The sequence below is a fragment of the Drosophila subpulchrella genome, chromosome 3L (assembly GCF_014743375.2).
Source record: "Drosophila subpulchrella strain 33 F10 #4 breed RU33 chromosome 3L, RU_Dsub_v1.1 Primary Assembly, whole genome shotgun sequence".
In the NCBI taxonomy this organism is placed as follows: domain Eukaryota; kingdom Metazoa; phylum Arthropoda; class Insecta; order Diptera; family Drosophilidae; genus Drosophila; species Drosophila subpulchrella.
In genome coordinates, this window is record NC_050612.1 from 18,108,805 (window position 1) to 18,128,880 (window position 20,076).

At 36.2% G+C, this 20,076-nt stretch overlaps 1 protein-coding gene across 2 annotated transcripts; it reads left to right on the forward strand.

Moving 5' to 3' along the window:
• Positions 1-986: 986 nt before the first annotated feature.
• Positions 987-19,374, forward strand: LOC119553258 (somatostatin receptor type 2). 2 transcript variants are annotated; one of them, XM_037863546.1, is made up of 4 exons: positions 987-1,410; positions 16,694-17,680; positions 17,743-17,790; positions 17,850-19,374. In XM_037863546.1, exons 2-4 carry the CDS (start codon positions 16,787-16,789, stop codon positions 18,357-18,359), a joined length of 1,452 nt encoding a protein of 483 aa, XP_037719474.1. In that variant the 5' UTR covers positions 987-1,410; positions 16,694-16,786; the 3' UTR covers positions 18,360-19,374. The 2 variants fall into 2 exon arrangements, with proteins under 2 accessions (XP_037719474.1, XP_037719475.1); XM_037863547.1 differs by lacking the exon at positions 987-1,410 and adding an exon at positions 4,157-4,227.
• The last annotated feature ends 702 nt before the right edge of the window (positions 19,375-20,076 follow it).

Consider the following 20,076-nt stretch of genomic DNA (forward strand, 5'->3'; position numbering starts at 1 on the left):
AATTATTTTTACATAACAGCTTATATTTGCATCAATTAGATCTTAATTTGATTTTACCTCATTAGTTTTTCATTCCCTGGCTCATGGTAATTCAGATTTCAATTATAAGGATTCGGATACCTGTAAAGTACATGCAATTAGGAGCAGAATAATCATTCAGAAATCAAAGCCTTTGCAAATGCAAGCTAATACGAGTAAACATGCAATACCAATTATTTCATTGGCAGTCCTAATACCGATTTCTCATTAACATTTATAATTTAGGTAGTAAGCGAGCATAAAAGTGCAATATTGTGTTCGTAGATTTATATTATTGTTTCGCACGTAAATATAAAAATTTAAATAAAATATACATTTAAAATTCATAGTTCATTCAAACAGGATACTTAAAATAATACTAAAAAATAGTTTGAAATCTTCTTTAAAAATATTAGGCCATATGTATTTTGAGCAATTTTGCACACTTTCTTTTATGCAAAATGCTTGAAAATATTACGTATACGATAAGTAAGCCTTGCAAATAAGAAAATCATTTCCTAAAAAGTATATACCTATTCTTATTATGTGATATTTTTAATATATGTTGTCTGATTTTTAGAACTTATAACTCTATATGGAGTCTCCACAGAATCAACAAGCTACTGCCAAAACCGCTAACAGAGCTGCACCAGCTAACAGCCGACTGTTGGCCAACGAAAGTGAGAGTTCGTATAAGAGAGAAAGTTTCGGCGGCAGACGTACCTCATCCTCGCGCGCTCTCTCTTTTTCGACCAACTGTTAATCCGAGTGAAATTGCAGCTGGGAAAACGGCAGCAGACCGCAACACGCATCAGGCATCAGGCCAATCGGGCGACGAACCTGAAAGCCGAGCACCGAGCGCAATTTGTGGAAACGAGCGACTCTGCAGTCGGAAAACTCGCATCGGAAAACTCGCATGCACCACAACAAAATTCGCCGGCTAGTGCGGCGCGCAGTATGCAAAACAATGCCGAAACGTGCAGTTCAGCCACTGAATCAGAAATAAAAATAAAAACCGAACCCAAAACTACGAGCAAACCCCCAAGCAAAGTCAACAAAAACTTCGCCAGCGCCAAAAACTAAATTCTGATAAACGTGTGCGAAAAACAAACGTAACGAGAAAACAGTTGAAAAAGTTGGGCGGGAAATACGTAACCCCGGGGGTTTTATGGCTGCCTGCATCTAATGCAAATTAGCAGCCAAAACGCTAGGAAAATAAACAATAATTCTACACAAATAAATCAGACAGAGAGTGCAAAATAACATTAGCGAGAAATACGAGAAATTGCAGAAACGTTTGCCAAATATTTTGAGAACCCCAAAAAGTGCGTGGTGTGCCATTTTATCGGAATCGAGAGGATGAGTGCTTAGATGACACAATAAATTCAAGCGGTAAGCAAAATTTCGATGGGGGAACGTCAACGGCCCGGGGAACCCATACAATTTGGAACGGGTTCCTTTCGTACACCGTTATAAATTCATGTGGAACCTCTGTAGAATGCCTTCAGATTTATAAATATATTCTTAAGTCCCACCACAACAACTATTACAGAAAAGTTAGGCTTTCTCAATATAACAACTTTCATAAGTTTTGAATGGTTCATTTTAATAATAGAAGTGTGAAAACATCTATTAAAAATCATAGTCATAAAAATATTGTTAAGTACATTTGTACATTTTTTATTATTTTTTCAAATATAAATATCTAAAATTACCGATTATATTTTTTTCCCCGTGTGGGTTTTCCATTACCCACGTTCAAATGTTTGTATTTGTGTGCGATGAAATTTATCAGATAACTGAAATTTTGTGCGAATAGCAATTTGTAACTGTTGAATGTTTTGTGCTGTGAGAAGGGGTTCTTTGAGAAGCGATGCCAAGGGGGTGAGGAATGAGGAATTGTTTTCTCCGATGATGTGGAAACTGAGAAGGGCTGACCATCAGTGGCAGTCACAGAAAACCAGAAAGGATTTTCGGGAAATGAAGCAAAATTTGACAAATTAGGAAAATCAAGATTAAAATGGTAGGGATTGTTATGCACAGAAACGATATGCTAAGAATAAATGCAAAACTAAAATGGATACAAGTTGATTAATTGATGTTGGGAAATGTTCTGAATAAGAAAGAATTTTCTAAAAAAATGGTTAACCAATAAATACAATTTACTCGATTTTAAAACTGGAAAAAATGTATATATCCACATCATTCCATCTGCCTTAAGACAAATATATATTTTGAAATGACCTAAACAGGCATTAGCTTTTTTAAAGAAGTCCCTTTAATATACCTATAAATAGATTAAATAGGAAACTCAAGCTCTGTTAGCCTCTGCCCTCCTTCACACCAATAGAACCCATGCCGAAAAAGAAGATAACCCGGCGGATGAGCTCATCCAGCTAAGTAAAGTCCGCTAAAACCGAAACCAACTAACCGAACCCATCCACCTAAAAGGCGGGAGACCTCCCACTCCCACTCCCACTTTCACCGCCCCCATGGCCATATAGCCCAATCAAAAGGCCGTTGCACTCGCCGGCTAACGGACCAACTGAGTGAATGACGTGCCCTGGCCCAATCCTTCAGTCAATCGTTTGATGGCTTGAGTCCGAATGTGGAGCAAGAAGAAGACAACGCAAACAGCAGGCGAAAATAAAGGAGCAAGTCACGTGGGGGGAGGAGCAAACGAAGCATTTCAGCAGCTGCTGCTGCGACTCCGCAACTCGGGGCATGTAATTTGTCAGACAGATTTCTTTTAGCACCAGGACACAGGCCAGCCCCTCCGATCCAATACCACCTCCCCAGAACTTAGCCACCCATCCAACCAACCGAAAAAATACCGCCCACGTCATTGCAACAAAACTGCTTCCTTCCTGCCTTTTGGCCATGCTCTTTGAAATAGAACAGGGATATCAATCGAGGTTCGGGTTACTCTAACATTCTAGATTCTCGTTATAAAATGTACAATCAATACAATTTCTTGGAAATAAAAAATAAATATAAGCCGAGGTTTGGATAACAAACTCTCTGAATTTCCCCTTTAAGAAAGAACAATCTAATAAATATCATAAAAGTAGAACATGTATATCCCTATAAAGAGTACAATTAATTCAATTTCTTTGAAATATAACACAAATGCCCTATAAAATAGTACAATCTTTAAAATATCTTTGAAGTAGAATATTGATTTCAACATAGAGGTTGGAATGGCTCTAATTTTCTAGATTTCCCCTATAAAAAAAATAAATCTAGTAAATTTCAATACTAAATCAAATTATTCCAAGGGAAAATGTTGTATGTAGAATGAATACATAGATTTTATATACTTTTGTACTTTGTTTTAAAAAATTGTCTCTTTCTGTGTTTTGCAATTAGTTATCATCTTTTAAGCTTCACAGAATTTAAGAAAAGGACAAATTTCTAAAAATATTTTATTTTATTTATTCAATAGGAATTTTATTTGATTTCAGTTTAGAAATGCTTTTTGATTTTTTCACATTCATAGAAAAAATTTAGATTAATTCAACTACATTTTTTAAGAGTTGATATCAGACACCAGTTTTTCTATTATTTTTGCAAAAAAAAAGAGGAGAAAAGAAGAAATTAAAAGAGCACCCACTTTTTATTGAGAACCATTGAAAAAGTGAAAATGGGAACAGTCTAAGTAAAAGGTATAGGAAAAAGAAAGGGATGGAGTGAGCCAGACATTGACATTTCAGTGCAAATGAAGTGATAAAACGTAAAGGCACAGCGGCGTCAGCTCGAAAATTGCCAAAGAGAGAAGGGAAGTGTGCGAAATGGCAGGGCGGGGGAAAGAGACGGAAGCAGTTGGGAAGAGAGAGACGGGGCAACTTGGCTAGAGAGAGAGGGTCAGACAGACAAAGCGCGTCGAAAATGCGTCTAATTTGATGGAAGCGATGCATGCCTTAACCTTTCGTCGGCGTCAGGCAAACAGACAGCGGCAACAACGAAAACAACGATGACAGCCACCAAATGATAGCATTTCCTCTCGACTCAAAGGATCCGAGTTAACCCAGAACAAGGACACCAGCAAGTGGAAGGGATGAGCTCCGGATTCAAATGGCGGAACAAGTGCCAGAGATGCTGATGTGGCTCCTGCTCAGCCGGTGCCTGCAAATTGATGGCCAAGGATGCACAAGAATTCCTCGGAAATTAGTCAAAGCCCAAGGGGATTGCCACGAACTCATCTTTAAAGTGAGTGCTTTCCGAAAGATGCGCCCTTTGTAACATCTCAAATCCGAGTTTCTATTAAAAGTGTAAAAATCACTTTGTTTTCCTTTTCAATTGGATAACAAAGCATAACGAGCAGGAAGAATATCTAATGCCAGAGAGGCTCTTACAAAATATACATTTACATTTATTATTTTATTACTTTGTTTCCTGTTTTGGTAAATAAAAATAAAACATTGATGGGCCAGTAAAAGCTTTAGTAGGTATAAGTGGTTTATTTAACATAATATATTAGAAATATGTTTATGTTAACTATTTTCTTAATTTACCAGTGTCTCTCCAAGTTAAAACATTATAAGCACCAAATAAAATTATTTTTTTCCCAATTTAAAACTTTTGTAATTACGCTTCCTGCCAACTTTTACAATGTCATACTTCCAGCTGAAGTGACTAAGTTAAAGTTTTCCATCGCATTTTACAAATAATTAATTAAATGACACAAACCACTGTTTCCGCAAGGATCAACCCCTCGGCTAAAGTTTTGTAGAGCTAATTAGAGAATTTCCAATAATTATTCATCATAATTGACAATTCAGTTTTTAACTACTCATCACTTGCGGATGTAAGGACCTCCAGCACCAACTTTGAACTCTTTTTGTTCTGCATCAGACGACAGAACACGAGGAAACTTTTGCAATTAATTACGGACAGGACCCATAAACTAAGAAGGGGTTAAATCGAGCGGAGGGTCATGTTTAGCTTATCCGTGAAAAGTAAAAAATTAAAATAATAAAAAACGAACCTGATAAGAGGAACGTGTATTAGAGAGATCTGCTGCAATTAGTACTTTTTTTTTTTTAGAGATAAAGGAAAATTGAAATGCATTCAATGAGGGGTAAGGGATGGGAATCTGATATCATATCCAACTGCAATGTCTCTCCCTTCCCCGATTGCAGTGGCCTACATAAAGAGAATTAATGAGAATGGGAGCAAGGCAGGGGAGGCGCTGTCTAAACACCCACATCATCATGATAGATGAGTTAATGAGGACTTAGTCAGGGTTCCATCTGGGCCAACTGATGGCAAGACTGTCAATTAATGTGAACCAGCAGTTTCTGATGATTGGATGTTTGGATAGAGGAAGGGAACGAAGTTCAGGATGTGAAAAATGTTATTCCATTTTTCATTGCGCTAGCTTGGCGCCACTAAAACCTTAACAAAAATGGTTGTAAAAAGTCAAAAAGTAAAATAAATTCCCAACTCCAATTATTTTATATATACAATTTAAAACTGAATTGGATTAGGAAGGTAATAATTTTCTTATGACATTATAAAGTTACATTAATGGTAACGTAAGTAAATGTACCTTGCAAAGCAACGGACAAACATTTTTAATTGCTGACTCGTACCTTAAAATACTAAAATATTTATATAAAATTTAATAAAAAATGATTCGGTAAAATTATTTATAGCATACATTAAACAAAAGATTAGATTAGTTGAACTTATTCGACTGTTATAAAATAAAACATATTAATTTTTACCTTTGAAATAAATGTTTCCCTCTAAAAAAAAATGCTACAGCCTTTGTATAATTATAAATGTAGTTACACAAAATAAAAACGAACTTTTTTATTTCAAGTAACCCATACAATTTTATTAAAATCTATGCATATATCCTCTTTACAAATAAATGCATATATGGGCAAAAAGCAAATGATAAAAAAGAATGAGTTCTGGACCGTAATGAAAAAGCACAAGGAGCAAGTCAAAGTTTTGCAACACATCAGAATGTTGGCACTTGCCACCACAGAAATCCCATCCATTTTTTCGTTATGGCTATCGGAAAACTGCGCATGTGCAACTCAAGTCTGAAGGGAAAACTAATAATAGAAGAACCTGCCTGTCTTCATTAAAGGTGCAACTTTCTCATGCTGCAATATTGCAAGAGTTTTCCCTGCGGCCCTACAGTTTTGGCCCCCCGTCAAGAGTCAGACCATGATTAATGTTCAAATTAAACAAGGCCGCACTGACGTTAATGACGACAAAAGAGCAGCGACGATAACAATGCCACCGGCGGCAGGAAAACACAACTAAAACAAAAGTGTTAGTCACACCCGAAACAAAAACAACAATGGCTTACAGTAGATAATGATGGCCAAGTATATACGAAAATGATTAGTCTGGGGGCTCACTCAATGTCGCAGCTGGGGCATAAAGTTATCAAAGGATGGGTAATATAACAATGTTGTTAGAGCGGACTTGGTTATTAATGTAATGGGAATACGAATATAAAGGAAGCTGAAGTCGACCCAGTTAATTTAATATTAATAAAAATATTTTTAGGGATGCAACACAAGTCACTAGGATGTAATCACATTTTAGGTGTCTAAATGTATGCAGTAAATGAATAATAGTCATCTTCCTTAATGAATTCGAATATTATAATCAATAGGTCCCAAAAAGCGTGAAGGTTTATCAAAACATTGCTGAAGGAGCCTAACCATTGCTTTCGGGTTGGTGATAAATTGATTTTAATTTTAATATCCTGCTTAGTTTTCTCCTTTAAAAAGGTTCAGATAACACAATTTCCCTCAGCCAAGTTATCCATTACACTAATTGACTGAAACTGCAAGTCAGTAAATCAATCAATAACCAATCCCCAGTAAACTCCATGATTAGACAAAGTAATGCCCGCGTCAATAATTCTGTTGAAGTTTTCACTCCATTTGAATAATGATTTTGCATGTGAGTCGGCAGCGATCGATTTCGTTACGCATCCGATTCGATTTCGCAATTCAATTAGCGGCGTTGATGGCAATGATGAAATGAATGATTGCCCAATTGACACTAGGCCAACCCCTCAACCTTGGACCCTCCAAACGTCCTTCAATCAATATCTGGCCTTATTGATTGGATTTCCACCCAAAGCTGATATGATAGAATATTTAATGACGTCTATGCCAGCATAATCGGGTATATAATTAATAAAGAGCATGATTTAGTGTTAATTGGGAGCCGGCACAATGGGCCAGATATAGAAACTATATATATTATCCGAGGACTTGTCTAGGTCACACAGCTGCTGGGTGTAAAATTCCACTCACTCTCCAAAGCCAAGCGGTTATAAAGCAATCAGATGAAATTGGCAAAAGTTCATCATTTTTATTATTTTCATGGCTTCTGGTTAATTGAACTCATAAAATTGAGAATCAACAACAGAAACGGCAATTCTGTTGGCCGTGGATGCGAAAAAAGAGCATTGCAAACACTTCAATGAGCAAAAGGCCAGAAGAATTTTGAGCAAAACGAGCTAAAAAGGAAAAACACCAGCAGAAATAACAAGACGCACTAAAATGCAGAATTGGCAAATTTTGTAAACAAAATGAAAAACGGGGAGAACACAGAAAAAGAAAAATTGTCGAACTATGTAATACCCTAATGTAAGTTTAGTAACTTTAAACTGATTTTAAAATATATTTTGATTCGGAATATTGTTTTTTCTAAAACTTTTTAAGTTCAAAATGTTCCTTAGACAAAATGAACTGGTAGAAAAAACAACTTACTTTATAATAAATTGATGCTGATGCTATTGAACTTTCAGAAGCGCTCAAATTGTATTAAGTAAATCGTTTTCTTCTTTCAAGGTTTAAGTTTCCCAACTACTAAACCAATTAAATAAATAATAGGGATTATTGAGCAAGTGCATAGAAATTGTTGACGACAAAATGGCATGGTAGCTGGAAAAACAAAAACAATTAGGAAAAACTACAATTAATTGGCTATTCAAGCAGCTAATTGCACTTCGAATCGAGCAGAAAGAAAGTCTAACAACACGAATGGGTCAATTGACCATTTGCCTTTTTGCCATTTGCTTGATTTGTTTTCCTTTTCAAAACAGATTTATCCATTTTTCTCCGATTTCTTTTTGACGATTTATTTATTTATTTTTATCGTTGGTCAGCGAGTTGGTGGCAATCAACACGTCGGGCGCATCAAAAGTGGCAAGTGCCTGGAGAAATCCCCTTCAGCTTCGTTTTTTTCCTAGCCCTTGGGAAATAGCGACATCTCCATTGATATTATTTACCTAGGTAATGGCATTTGCTGATGATGACAACGGCGTTTGTATGATTAAATGAACGGAGAACTTCGGTTGAAGTCAAAGGTCACTGCGATGGCCCTCGAGTGAAAAGCAAATAGCCAAGAAAGAGAGTTTCAGGAAGAGTATTCAATTGGAGGGCAAACAGGGCGTATAAGTGATGTTGATTGGTACGATTAGTTGGTGAGGATATTCAATCTGTTAAATGGGGTAAATTCGAACGGAATTTAATCATACTCTTATGAAATTAAATTTCAATAAACTTTTAAAAGCCCAGAGAGTTGCACTAAAAATATTTCACAGAAGAGAAAACTGACGTCTAGTTAATTGGTTTCACAATTTTTCAATCAAATTATATCTTAAAAATGCGGAAAACTAAAAGCTTAACTTAACTACTCTTAAGTTAACTAACAAATAACTCAGAAGAACAGTCCTATTTGGAAAATATAATTGAAGGGCGAACAGGGCGTATGAGTGATATTGATTAGTAGGTTGGCAAGGAATTTTCATCCATTAAACGTGGACATTTTATGATCAAAGTGCAAATAAAATTTTCTTTCAACTACTCTTAGTTTTTAAATTACATTTAAGTTTCCTTTTGAAGGCTGAAATTTAATTTTAAATAAAATATGGAAAATTTGTAGCAATATTTCCCAGCACATAAATGCCGCAATCCCGTGGCTAAAAACCAAAAAGGCGTCGATATTTAACACGAAATAATTCCCAAAAAGCCGGCGAGGCAACGGCAGTAACAACGGATTTTCGATTGCCTCCCAATTAGTGTAAATCCTGCGTGCCTGGTGGCATGGCATAGATTCGTTCGCCCACAACATATGCAACATAATCCGTACATTCACCCCGAGCCCAAAACGATCCCCCTCAACTCCCCCCAAATACAGCCAATTATTGTCAATGGTCTCTTCAAAATTATGTTAAATTTGCCAGCGGAACTATCGAAGCGTTCCCATGCGAACACATTGGTAATGAGTGCATCCACCAGCGAACAATAAACACATCGAATCAGAGGCTGCGGGGGCGGTACTATATTTTGGTGCTAATTTATGCAAATTGCAGAGTATGTTTTGAGGGGTAGGAATGGGGGGAGTGCTCCATAAATTGCACATTGGGAGGCTGCGTAAGTGTTAAGCGCTCTAAGCCATTCAATGAGGTCTGAACTTTAGCCAAATTGATTGCCAGGGACTACAGCAAATTGGATTAGCGAAAGGATTACCCGCGGAAGCTATGAAAACCCATATTTGATAAACCGATTTTCGCCTCAAATCGCCCTTTCTTATGAGCTTTAAATTGTGGGACACATTTGAGGGAAATTTAGGCGGCTTAGGACTAAACCGCTTACGGAAAGAGTGTCGCTGGAAATAAAAAAAAAGGAATGGAAAGAATTTAATTCTTTTTTATAATTTCCTTAAGCGGGCTTAGGGCAATGTGTGCTGCTCATCCTGCAGTTAGAAAAAAATTAGATCCGTGATTTGGTAACCTAAATGGCAATAATGTTAAGTGGGGGATTTATTTTATAAGTTCTAGAAATATTTCAGTTGGGGGTATAGCTAAAAAAGAGAATCAAAATTATTTGTATTATAACAATTTGTAATGTTGGTTTTTTAAGGAGACTAAGAAAAAAGGCCGTATATAAAGCCAATCTTTAAAATATTTTTAGTCAATCCGATATTACTTATTTCTTACAAAACATGGATTAAAAATAAAGCCATTATATTTGTGGAAATCCTTAAGCTGCTAACGAACTGGATGATTTTGTGCAAATATTTTTCCAACATTTCCGCAGACTTTGAAGCTATCCTTAACACTCTCCATATCCTGTGACAAATCAGTAAAAACGTTTAGCATGCAATTGTCAAACATTTTCGAAAGCTCCATTGAATCCAGCGAAAAAAGAATAAATCGGGGGCTGTAGAACCGAGGGTGCGGCAGAACAATGAACAAAGCTACATGGGATGGGAAACAGAGTGGAAAAGCGGTGGCAGATTTCAGTTTTTGGCCAGCCGCCTGCAGTTGAGGCCACAAAAACCAGAGGCAACCAGAGGAGCATCAGCAACAGCAGGGGACCACATCAAAGGCAACACAAACTGGGAGGCTCCACCACCTGGCTTTTTCGCTCCGCACAGGTGCAAATATGTGTACTAAAGGGCAGCCAGTGTTGCCTTTCATCCGCTTCCACTCCTGACAAATGAAGGGAATAGAGCAAATAGAGTGTCCTGAAGGGCCCTGGTTGCCGTAAATAAAAAAAAGGAACCCAATGGAGGGTCCCGGGAAATAACCGCACGGAGAGACTGGATGCCATTATTTCCCCAGATGGGTTCACAATAGACACCCGGCATAATTGAGCCCAATGTGTGAGCAACATCCAACCGCATTCGGGTGGTTTTTTGTTCCGGATCCTGAGTGTGTGGACACTCGAAGGACGACTGACCGCAAAAGGAGAATCAGCAGACAGTCATTTAGTAGGCGGAAATGCCAGTTTATGGCAAGGTGGGCTGAAATAAAAAGGCAAATTCGACAAAGGCAAGGTAGTTTTTAGATATTTTAAAACCAAACCAGGAAAATATTCTGCAGTTTTATATGACCTATAACGAAATTGCACAGTCTCCTCTACACACTCTAAGGATTTAAAGATAAGACTAGTTATAGAGAAATTTTCAATTGCCATAAAAACAAATGTTTATTTTATTACCCATTTACCAGGCAAACAACTAATGTGCCTAAAAATATTTATTTTTCGGCTGAGTACTCAATCTGTAATTTATTTATCCATATTTTATGTCAAATATACACAAATCCACGCAACACTTTTCGACCTTTTTTATTTTGCTCTGTCTGTAGTTATATACAAATAGTGGCAGTGTTTAATTTACAACAAATGGTGAAACAAAGGAAAGTATTAGGCGAGTGCTGAAAAGTACACACCCACGGCTTAATTGTTTTAAAAATGTAACAAAGGGTGATTATCCCGCATTTTGTTTGGTTCTCTAGTGGGTGCTACTCAAACCCAAAAACCAACAGGTGCAACAAAATGGAAACGCTTCAAACACAAAAGCCGCTGGGATTATAATTGCACTTGTTGTTGTCGGTTTCCGGGGGCTGTGTTTGTTGATGTTGTTGTTGCCTCCATGTTTGTTATGCAACACATGTTTTAGTGTGTTTTCATTGGGGGCCAAAGGTCAGGTGAGTGGCAACCTGTGGCCAAAAGCCAAAAATGTGTCCCAAAGATTAAGTGCGACGCCACCGAAAAACCGAGTTATCGTGCAAGTGAGCTGGCTGTATTTCAGTGGCTGCTGAGGTGAGTGAGTTTTGTTTATGTTGCACTTTATGCTCGGCACTGGGTCCATAAACAAAGGCCCCCATCCAAGCGCAGGACCAATCCGAAAACAAGGACCTCTGCCCACCCCAAGTGCACTTGACACGAGGCAATGCCAAGTGTGCTTGGGTGTGTGTGTGTGTGCGGGTCCTGCCGGCGTGTGTGTGAGTGTGTTTGGTTTGTGTTGTGTACACATGCAAATTTGCTAGTCATATTTGCATACATACACATGCAGGCCTGTATGTTTTACACTGCGGGAAAAGTATGGCCCAGATCGGAGATAGTGTCATTAAAGACGACACCAAACACACTGTGTTTCCGCTTTGTTGCTTTATTATTTCATGAAAAGTTCTTACACTTTGGAGAAACTTATTAGAAACCCTAAATTTGAATAATACTATATTTAAGATTAGTTTTACTTTCGAGCGTTTGGAAGCCTCTATATTATTTGAACTAACATCTCCCATAATTAATGCAGAAAGGTACATATAGATCAATGGTTTTATGTTTAGATGGAAAAAATATATACAACGCTTACTCAAAAAATTTTGGAAAGAAAAAATTTGGAATGAATAAATAAAAAGTAATTAAGGGAAGGCTTTGGCCAAAATTAATCAACATTTTGTAACAATTGGATACTATTTCTTATGCTTAATAAAAAATTCACATTTTAAATGTATTAAATTTAGTTTAAAATTTTCAAACTTTAATCGGTAGAGTTTAAAGTTTATAAAGTAGTTTACAATTTAGGATTTTACTTACTAAAATTATTCATACGCCCTGTAAGCCTTAATATTTTTCAACAATTTTTTTAACATTATTAAAGTCTACAAAAAGGCACCAGTTTTCTGTACTCATAAACATTCGAGAGTTCGAACTTTATAAATTTAAAGATATAAATATTTTTTCTAGTGCAAACATGTGTTTGGAACTGGCTTGTATGCATGTTGTACTTGGTGTTTATCCCAAAAATTATGCTCTTCGCATGCCTCTGGGTCGTCCGTTTTCCTGCCCCCTTCCAATTTCCCCAACCCACACCCATGAATTACTTGGAATGTGTTTGTTGCCGCTTCTTGAAACCAAAGCGAGCGGCTAAACATTTGCCAAGCTGTTGGCTGCCAGGCGACTCTTCTCCTTCCTGGTGGATCCTTAACCGCTATCCTCTTGGCCATACACACAGTAACGAGCCTTGTTTGGCCTGCTCTGTGGTAACATAATCCAAACACATGAACACCCGCCACACTTTGTAAATTCTCAGCGACTGTGGCTTGTGTAAACTTTTGATAAAGTTTTAATTAATTAAGCCCACATTCGCAGGCAAACGGCGCTGTTCTTGTAAATTAGGCAAAAACGCTGAGTGTTTGGTGGCAAAGATAATGATCAATAAGGACACGTTATGGGAGCGCAAAAGTTATAAAGTAATGTTGAATGGAAAATTAATTTCTATTAAATAGAGAAAATTTAAAATGAAAACTAGTTTAAAAGAAAGTATACAATATGATTTATCAGAGATAGAAAAAAATTTCTTTGATAAAACAATAACATCCTACGGGTACCCCAAAGTATGGATGACTTTAAATCAACGTTATGATTCTTATTGACCGCTTGCTGTGTCTTTTATGATCGCACTTCTTAACCAAATAAGCTCTCTAAGCTAAAAATTCTGATTTTTATAACCTGTATTCACATCGTCTAGGATCTCAACGCATGTCCATCAAAAAAATGCTATGAAGGAAATGCATTTGAGACCCTTGTCTTGGGGTCTCATAAAATGCATAAATTTTTAATAAATGCCGCAGCGCACACAGGACAAAAACAAGCACACACACACAGACACCCTTAAACACAAAGTCACAGAGATACATACAGTGTATTGGGGGAAAGTAAGGGAAAGCAGACAAAATGTGGTCAAGGGACCGATGAGCAGATGATGGCTTCGCCACCTTCCTTTGGGTGCCATATAACCTCAAGCTCAGCTAAGACCTCAACACAACCAGGCTCTTCACAACAGATACAAATACCAATTTAAAAATAAATTAATGAATATAATTATTTTAATGTTGTTTTTGTGGCAAAAGAGAAAACGGCATAATTAAAAAGATTAATCAACAAAAATAATGAAGTTTTTGAGAAAATTTGTAAAATACCCATTTAATTTGTAGAATATTTTTTAATCAAATAAAATAAAAGTTACGTATATTACAAAACCAATTTTTAAGAAAAAGTAGACTACTTTTGTAGAATTTTATATATAATCCTTTCTACTAAATTTTGATTGTAATCAAAGGACTATTTAAAGTTTTTAAAATAGGTAATAGTTTTTTTATTAAGAAACTAAGAATATGTAGACCATTTATATTGAATGTATTATTTAATGTTTTCTACTACATTTTGATAGTAATCAAAAGGGTTAATCAAAGTTTTTAAGAGTATAGGTTTTGTTAAGATAATAAAATTGGGAAAAAAGGGAAGTTTGATAAAAAGTAAATACACATCTTTGCATATTTAAAAAATGATTTTCTCGTTACAAACGAGCTCTTAAATGATTACTTGGACAATTAGGATTTTTTAAGTTTAGCCATTTTCCTTTTTTTACTGCGGTTCTATTCTTTTTAAAAAAAAGTCAGCATCTTTCTTTGAAGTACTTTCAGCAGCCTGCTGGCTGTCATCAAGTGAATTCCAGACACACAATTGCAGCACATGCGGCTGCCCCATTTCCCCCTTCTGAGGACCCTTGGAACCCGGGCAATCTTGCGATTTGTGCCTCCACTGCGGTTTACCGATAACAGTTGCACTTACAGCAACAATAAACGCCAGACAGCAACAGCAAAAATAAATGTCGAACAACAATTCAGGAGCCAACGATGATGATTGCGTTGGGGCGAGATTGCCGGGGGAATTTACACCTGTCGTTTGGTTGGGATTTAATTCCTTGTGCAAACAAACAAGGGCACGTGACACGGCGGTATATTGCGAAATAAATACCTTCAGATATCGGAGAACAGGAATATTAAAATACAAAATAGAGGCTTTGGCTAAGATAAGACTGTATAATTATGGCCAAGTTATGTAAGTGGCCAAGGCATTTTTAAGTCTTAAAATTTTATTCTGCTTTTTCAGGAAAGTACAGGAAAGTTGTTTGGAATCGTTTTACTTGTTGTTTTATAATTAACATGGCTTCAATAATACTACCAAAAAAAAGGGAAAACAAAAGAAAGTATGCATTTTTAAGACTACATTTTCAACGTAGTTGGCCTTTACATAAACAAAATAATTGTAGTTAATTATTTAAAATGGTAAATGTTCAAGCGTCTGCAACCAATTATTATATTCGATGTGCATTAAGAATGTTCAATTTTCTACCCTGACACCCAATTTCAGAATGTATTCTTAGGTACATTGAATTTACTTCAAATATATCTCTAATTGACTGCACAACTGAAATCCTTCTCACCTAACACGGCAACCTGGAACTATTTCTATCCAATGGACCATGTTTAATTGCTCTTAGCAACGATTTGTGACCCACAAATATTGAGGATATCGATGTGCTGGGGAAACCGAACACAATGGCAATCAACTAAATTACATATTTGTTTGAGTTTAATGATTATTAAAGTTACAAGAATGTCCAAAAAGTACTGTTAATTGCCTTGCATATTAAATATCAATTAAACTGTAATATTCATTAAATTTAATGTAACAAGCAATGTAGGAAATAATTTTATTTGTGGTAAATCAACACACATGATTGAATACGCCTGAAGGTGCTTAAAGTATGCAACTACATTAAATTTAAAATTGTGTAACTACAATCTTTAAAAGCAATTTTACAAACTATAATTTGTAATCTTTATATTCCCATTATTTAAGAAGAATTGCCAATTTAATTTCTAAGCATATTAAAATCTATTTTATCTTGCCATTCAAATTCGACATTGTGAGCCAAGATTAGTTTTCTGAAGTCTTGTCAGCAAAGCTTAGGCCAAATTTTGATTTATGACTTTGGAATTAACTAGCTTATATGCACAGCGATTTTAATTTAGCTTATCGAGAACAAAGACATTCTGATGAAAGCCAACTTGAGCTGTAATCCCCACATGTGTTTCGGCTAAGTCAACAATATTTTGATGCGGAAGGCATGCACAAACTAAGCGGCTTAAAAGTCTCTATCTCCCAACACATACCCATAAGGATCAACTGCTGACCCCGAATAGCTTAACTGTTCAGAATTTAGAAAAGGCAAATATTTTCACCTGATATTTGCATAAATGATTCACGGCTTTTCCTTATGCCTAATTTATTTGCAGAGAGTTTACAGAGAGGGGGGTGGTTGTAATATTAAAAAGTTGTTGGTTCTTGTTTGTTTGACAAATTGTGCGCAATTTAATTTAAATTTAAATGTTAATTTCCCTTGCCCAACAAATCAAATTTAAGGCAATTCACTTTTAAGTCTCCAACTTTTCAGTGCAAATGAGTTTGACCTTTAGGGTCCGAAGCAAATAACAAATGATTTATATCATATTTTAGAAATACTTTTTCTCGAGTTTCGTTGTTCTACAAGCTGTTTCAGAAAGTTTTTAATTTCCAAGATGATTTCTATGAAAGCCAGTAAAAGTCCCAGCAAAGTTGCCAAAGTGTCTGAATGTGAAGTGGCATTACAAACACAACTTGACTGATTCAAGACAAACGAAAAATATTTTGTAGTAAGTGACTTTCGAAAAAGAAACTAAAAAACAAAGACTAAAGCAAAAAAAAATCATTTTGCTATTAGTATTCGATAGCCATTCAAAACTTGTTGACTAAATTAAATTCCAATTAAATAAAAAGAGGAAATATCAAATGGCTGTGAAAAAACCAATTGACTAGATTAAGTTAGCCACTGGTTTATCTAACAATTTAAACAACATTTTCATGGTAGTGCAAAAACATTTCAATTTGTAGCGAATCAATTTTGGCCAGCACAATATGCAAGTTGCAACTTAAATATTTAGAATAATTAAGCAGACAAACAAACACGTATGAAAATATTTTATGCAATAATGAAATTTGTTTTGCAGGACCGCCAACATGCAAAATCATAACGAGAGGAAGCCAGCAACGTGGGAAAACTGATTAAAATTATTAAATTTAAATATCAGGAAAGGTGAAAAATGTTTACGTGGCTGATGATGGGCATCCTGCAGTTTGCAAACGGGGATATGACCCCCGATTCATATGTGAATACCACAAATTGGTATAATACAAACGAGAGCTTATTTACCACGGAACTGAACCAAAGATGGATTAGTGCTGGCTCCACAATTCAGCCAGAGGAGCCTGTTTATGGCACCGACTTGCCCACCTATCAACATTGCATTGCCACCCGGAATTCCTTTGCTGATTTGTTCACCGTGGTGCTCTATGGATTTGTTTGCATTATCGGATTATTTGGCAATACTCTGGTGATCTATGTGGTGCTTCGCTTTTCCAAAATGCAAACGGTTACGAATATATATATCCTGAATCTGGCGGTGGCAGATGAGTGTTTCCTAATTGGAATACCATTTCTGCTTTATACGATGCGAATATGCAGCTGGCGATTTGGGGAGTTTATGTGCAAGGCCTATATGGTAAGCACTTCGATTACCTCGTTCACCTCATCGATATTCCTGCTCATCATGTCTGCGGATCGGTATATAGCGGTGTGCCACCCTATCTCCTCACCCCGATATCGAACCCTTCATATAGCCAAGATAGTCTCAGCGGTTGCCTGGACAACCTCAGCGGTCCTTATGCTACCGGTGATCCTGTATGCCAGCACCGTGGAGCAGGAGGATGGCATCAACTACTCCTGCAACATAATGTGGCCAGATGCGTATAAAAAGCACTCGGGCACTACCTTCATACTCTACACATTTTTCCTGGGATTCGCCACACCACTGTGTTTTATCCTGAGCTTTTACTATCTGGTCATAAGGAAACTGCAGTCGGTGGGTCCCAAACATGCCACCAAATCCAAGGAGAAGAGGAGGGCTCATCGTAAAGTCACCCGACTGGTTCTAACGGTAATCACCCATGAAATTTCCAAACAATTCTTTGGTACATTCCTTTTCTAATCATTCTATAGGTAATTAGTGTATACATATTTTGTTGGCTTCCACACTGGATATCTCAGGTAATTAGATACAGCTAATTATAAAGCAATTTTGGGTTTTTAATTTCGGGATCTCTTAGGTGGCCTTAATTCACTCGAATCCCGCTCAGAGGGACCTATCCCGCCTGGAGATACTCATCTTTCTGCTTTTGGGAGCTCTGGTTTATTCCAATTCGGCAGTGAATCCAATACTCTATGCCTTCCTGAGTGAGAACTTCCGGAAGAGCTTCTTCAAGGCCTTCACCTGTATGAATAAACAGGATATTAACGCTCAACTGCAGGTGGAGCCCAGTGTTTTTACCAAGCAGGGCAGTAGAAAGAGGGGTGGCTCCAAGCGCCGTCAGTCCACCAATACTCAGATGCCTCCGCTGTTGCCACAGAATGCTGGTAACAACAATTCATCGACCACCACATCCTCGACCACCACAGCGGAGAAAACCGGAACCACGGTGACACAGAAATCCTGTAATTCCAATGGCAAAGTGACAGGTCCGCCGGAGAATTTGATTATTTGTTTGAGCGAACAGCAGGAGGCCTTTTGCACCACTGCAAGGAGATCATCCGGTGCAATGCAGCAAACTGATTTGTAACCCACTTTAAGTAAGAGTTTCCTTTAAACAAATAAACGGAGAAAAACATTTAAATATATATTGTAATACAAAGTATATAAAGCATTTACAAGATTTTATAATTATTTTCTACCACAACACATGTGAACACCCGCGATAAACATAATGAATTGAGACTAAGCAGTATTAATTACATATGTCTACATACATAGCATAGATTCTTTAGATTCATAGAAAGATTCTTCCAGAATCCATAACCGCACAACGATATATTAGCAATATATGGGAAGGGATTAAGAGTGGAAGGACCCATTTAATTAAATACAAAAGATATTAAGAAACAATATTCATTTTCTAGGCTTTATTCCAAGAAAACGTATTAAAATATAATATAAACTGATGATTGTTCGAAACTGCAATGTAAAATTAAATATAATTATTTGCAAATACGTGTTTGTATATTTTACTGCCAACATAACTTTTACCATAAGACATAAATTAATTATGGCACTTCTACTAAATAATACATGTGACCTTATCTTAAGTAAAATAATGGTTGCTTCTGCGGTATATTTAATAATTATCCAATTAAGCAATTACACCGATTTATGCAATTAAAAAGGAATTAGACGGGTTTGCATAAAGTAAGCAGCTTAGCCAGAAGTAAGTCAGTCAGCCAAGACTCTCGTAAAATGTGAAATAAAAAACTTTTTACGAGGCCACCCGTCGAAAGATGAAACCAGATGAGTCAATGCCACAATAAAAGTCTGCGGGTGTCTGAGGCTGGGTTTTAATGGAAAAGTAAGGGAAGAAATTAGAATTAAGACGTTTTAAAAAAAATATTCCCTTGTTTTAGCTGTATATATGTCAACAGAATTGCTAAAATGTGAGTGTGTTAATGTTGATGTGAATGTGCTATGTGGGTAATTATACGAGTATACATAATTAAATTACGTTTGTTTGACAAACAGCATCTCATGGAACGAGCTGAATATTTTCTAATTTATGCTTAGTATTTAAATTACACAAAGATAATGTGCTTAAAAAAGTGTCAATAAAAAATGTTTGTATAAAAAATATGTTTTATTTTAATAGGAAGTTTATTTGTCAACAGGTAATTCAGGTAACTCATTACCCGTTCTTGAATGTCTACAATTTTAATTAATGAACCCCTCAGGTGGAATATTTTTATCAGTCTGAGGCGGATTACCCTATTCATTCCATTAAAAAAGAATATAAGTTATCAAGGGCCCGAAAACTAAATTTCAATTAAAAATTTAAATATTACTGTCAAAAACATTTGGCAAATTTTTAAAATCATTAAATTCGTTCGTTAAAGTTAAATGCCAAATGAATTTTATTTCCTTCAAAATAACTTGTATTTATTCACATGTGCTCTAGGTATTACAAACATTTTAAGATCGTATCGAAATAGTTTTTTTTTATTTTGACTGATAACATTATTAACTTGAAATGCCTTTTCAATAAATGACACAAAATTAAATTTATAAATTAAAATTTACACTTTTAGCATTTCCTGATTTTAAGAGGTGTCCGTAAGTAGCTGTCACGTTTGACATGGATTGGAGGATCAAAAATATTTTATGAGTGGTTCTAAAAAATTATAAAATGCTCTAATTAAATAGAATCCTTCCCAAATCCCATCTGCATTTAACTTTGAAAGGCTACAGAACTTGACAACTCGGTTTCCCACCATTCATTTGTCGGGGAACAAATG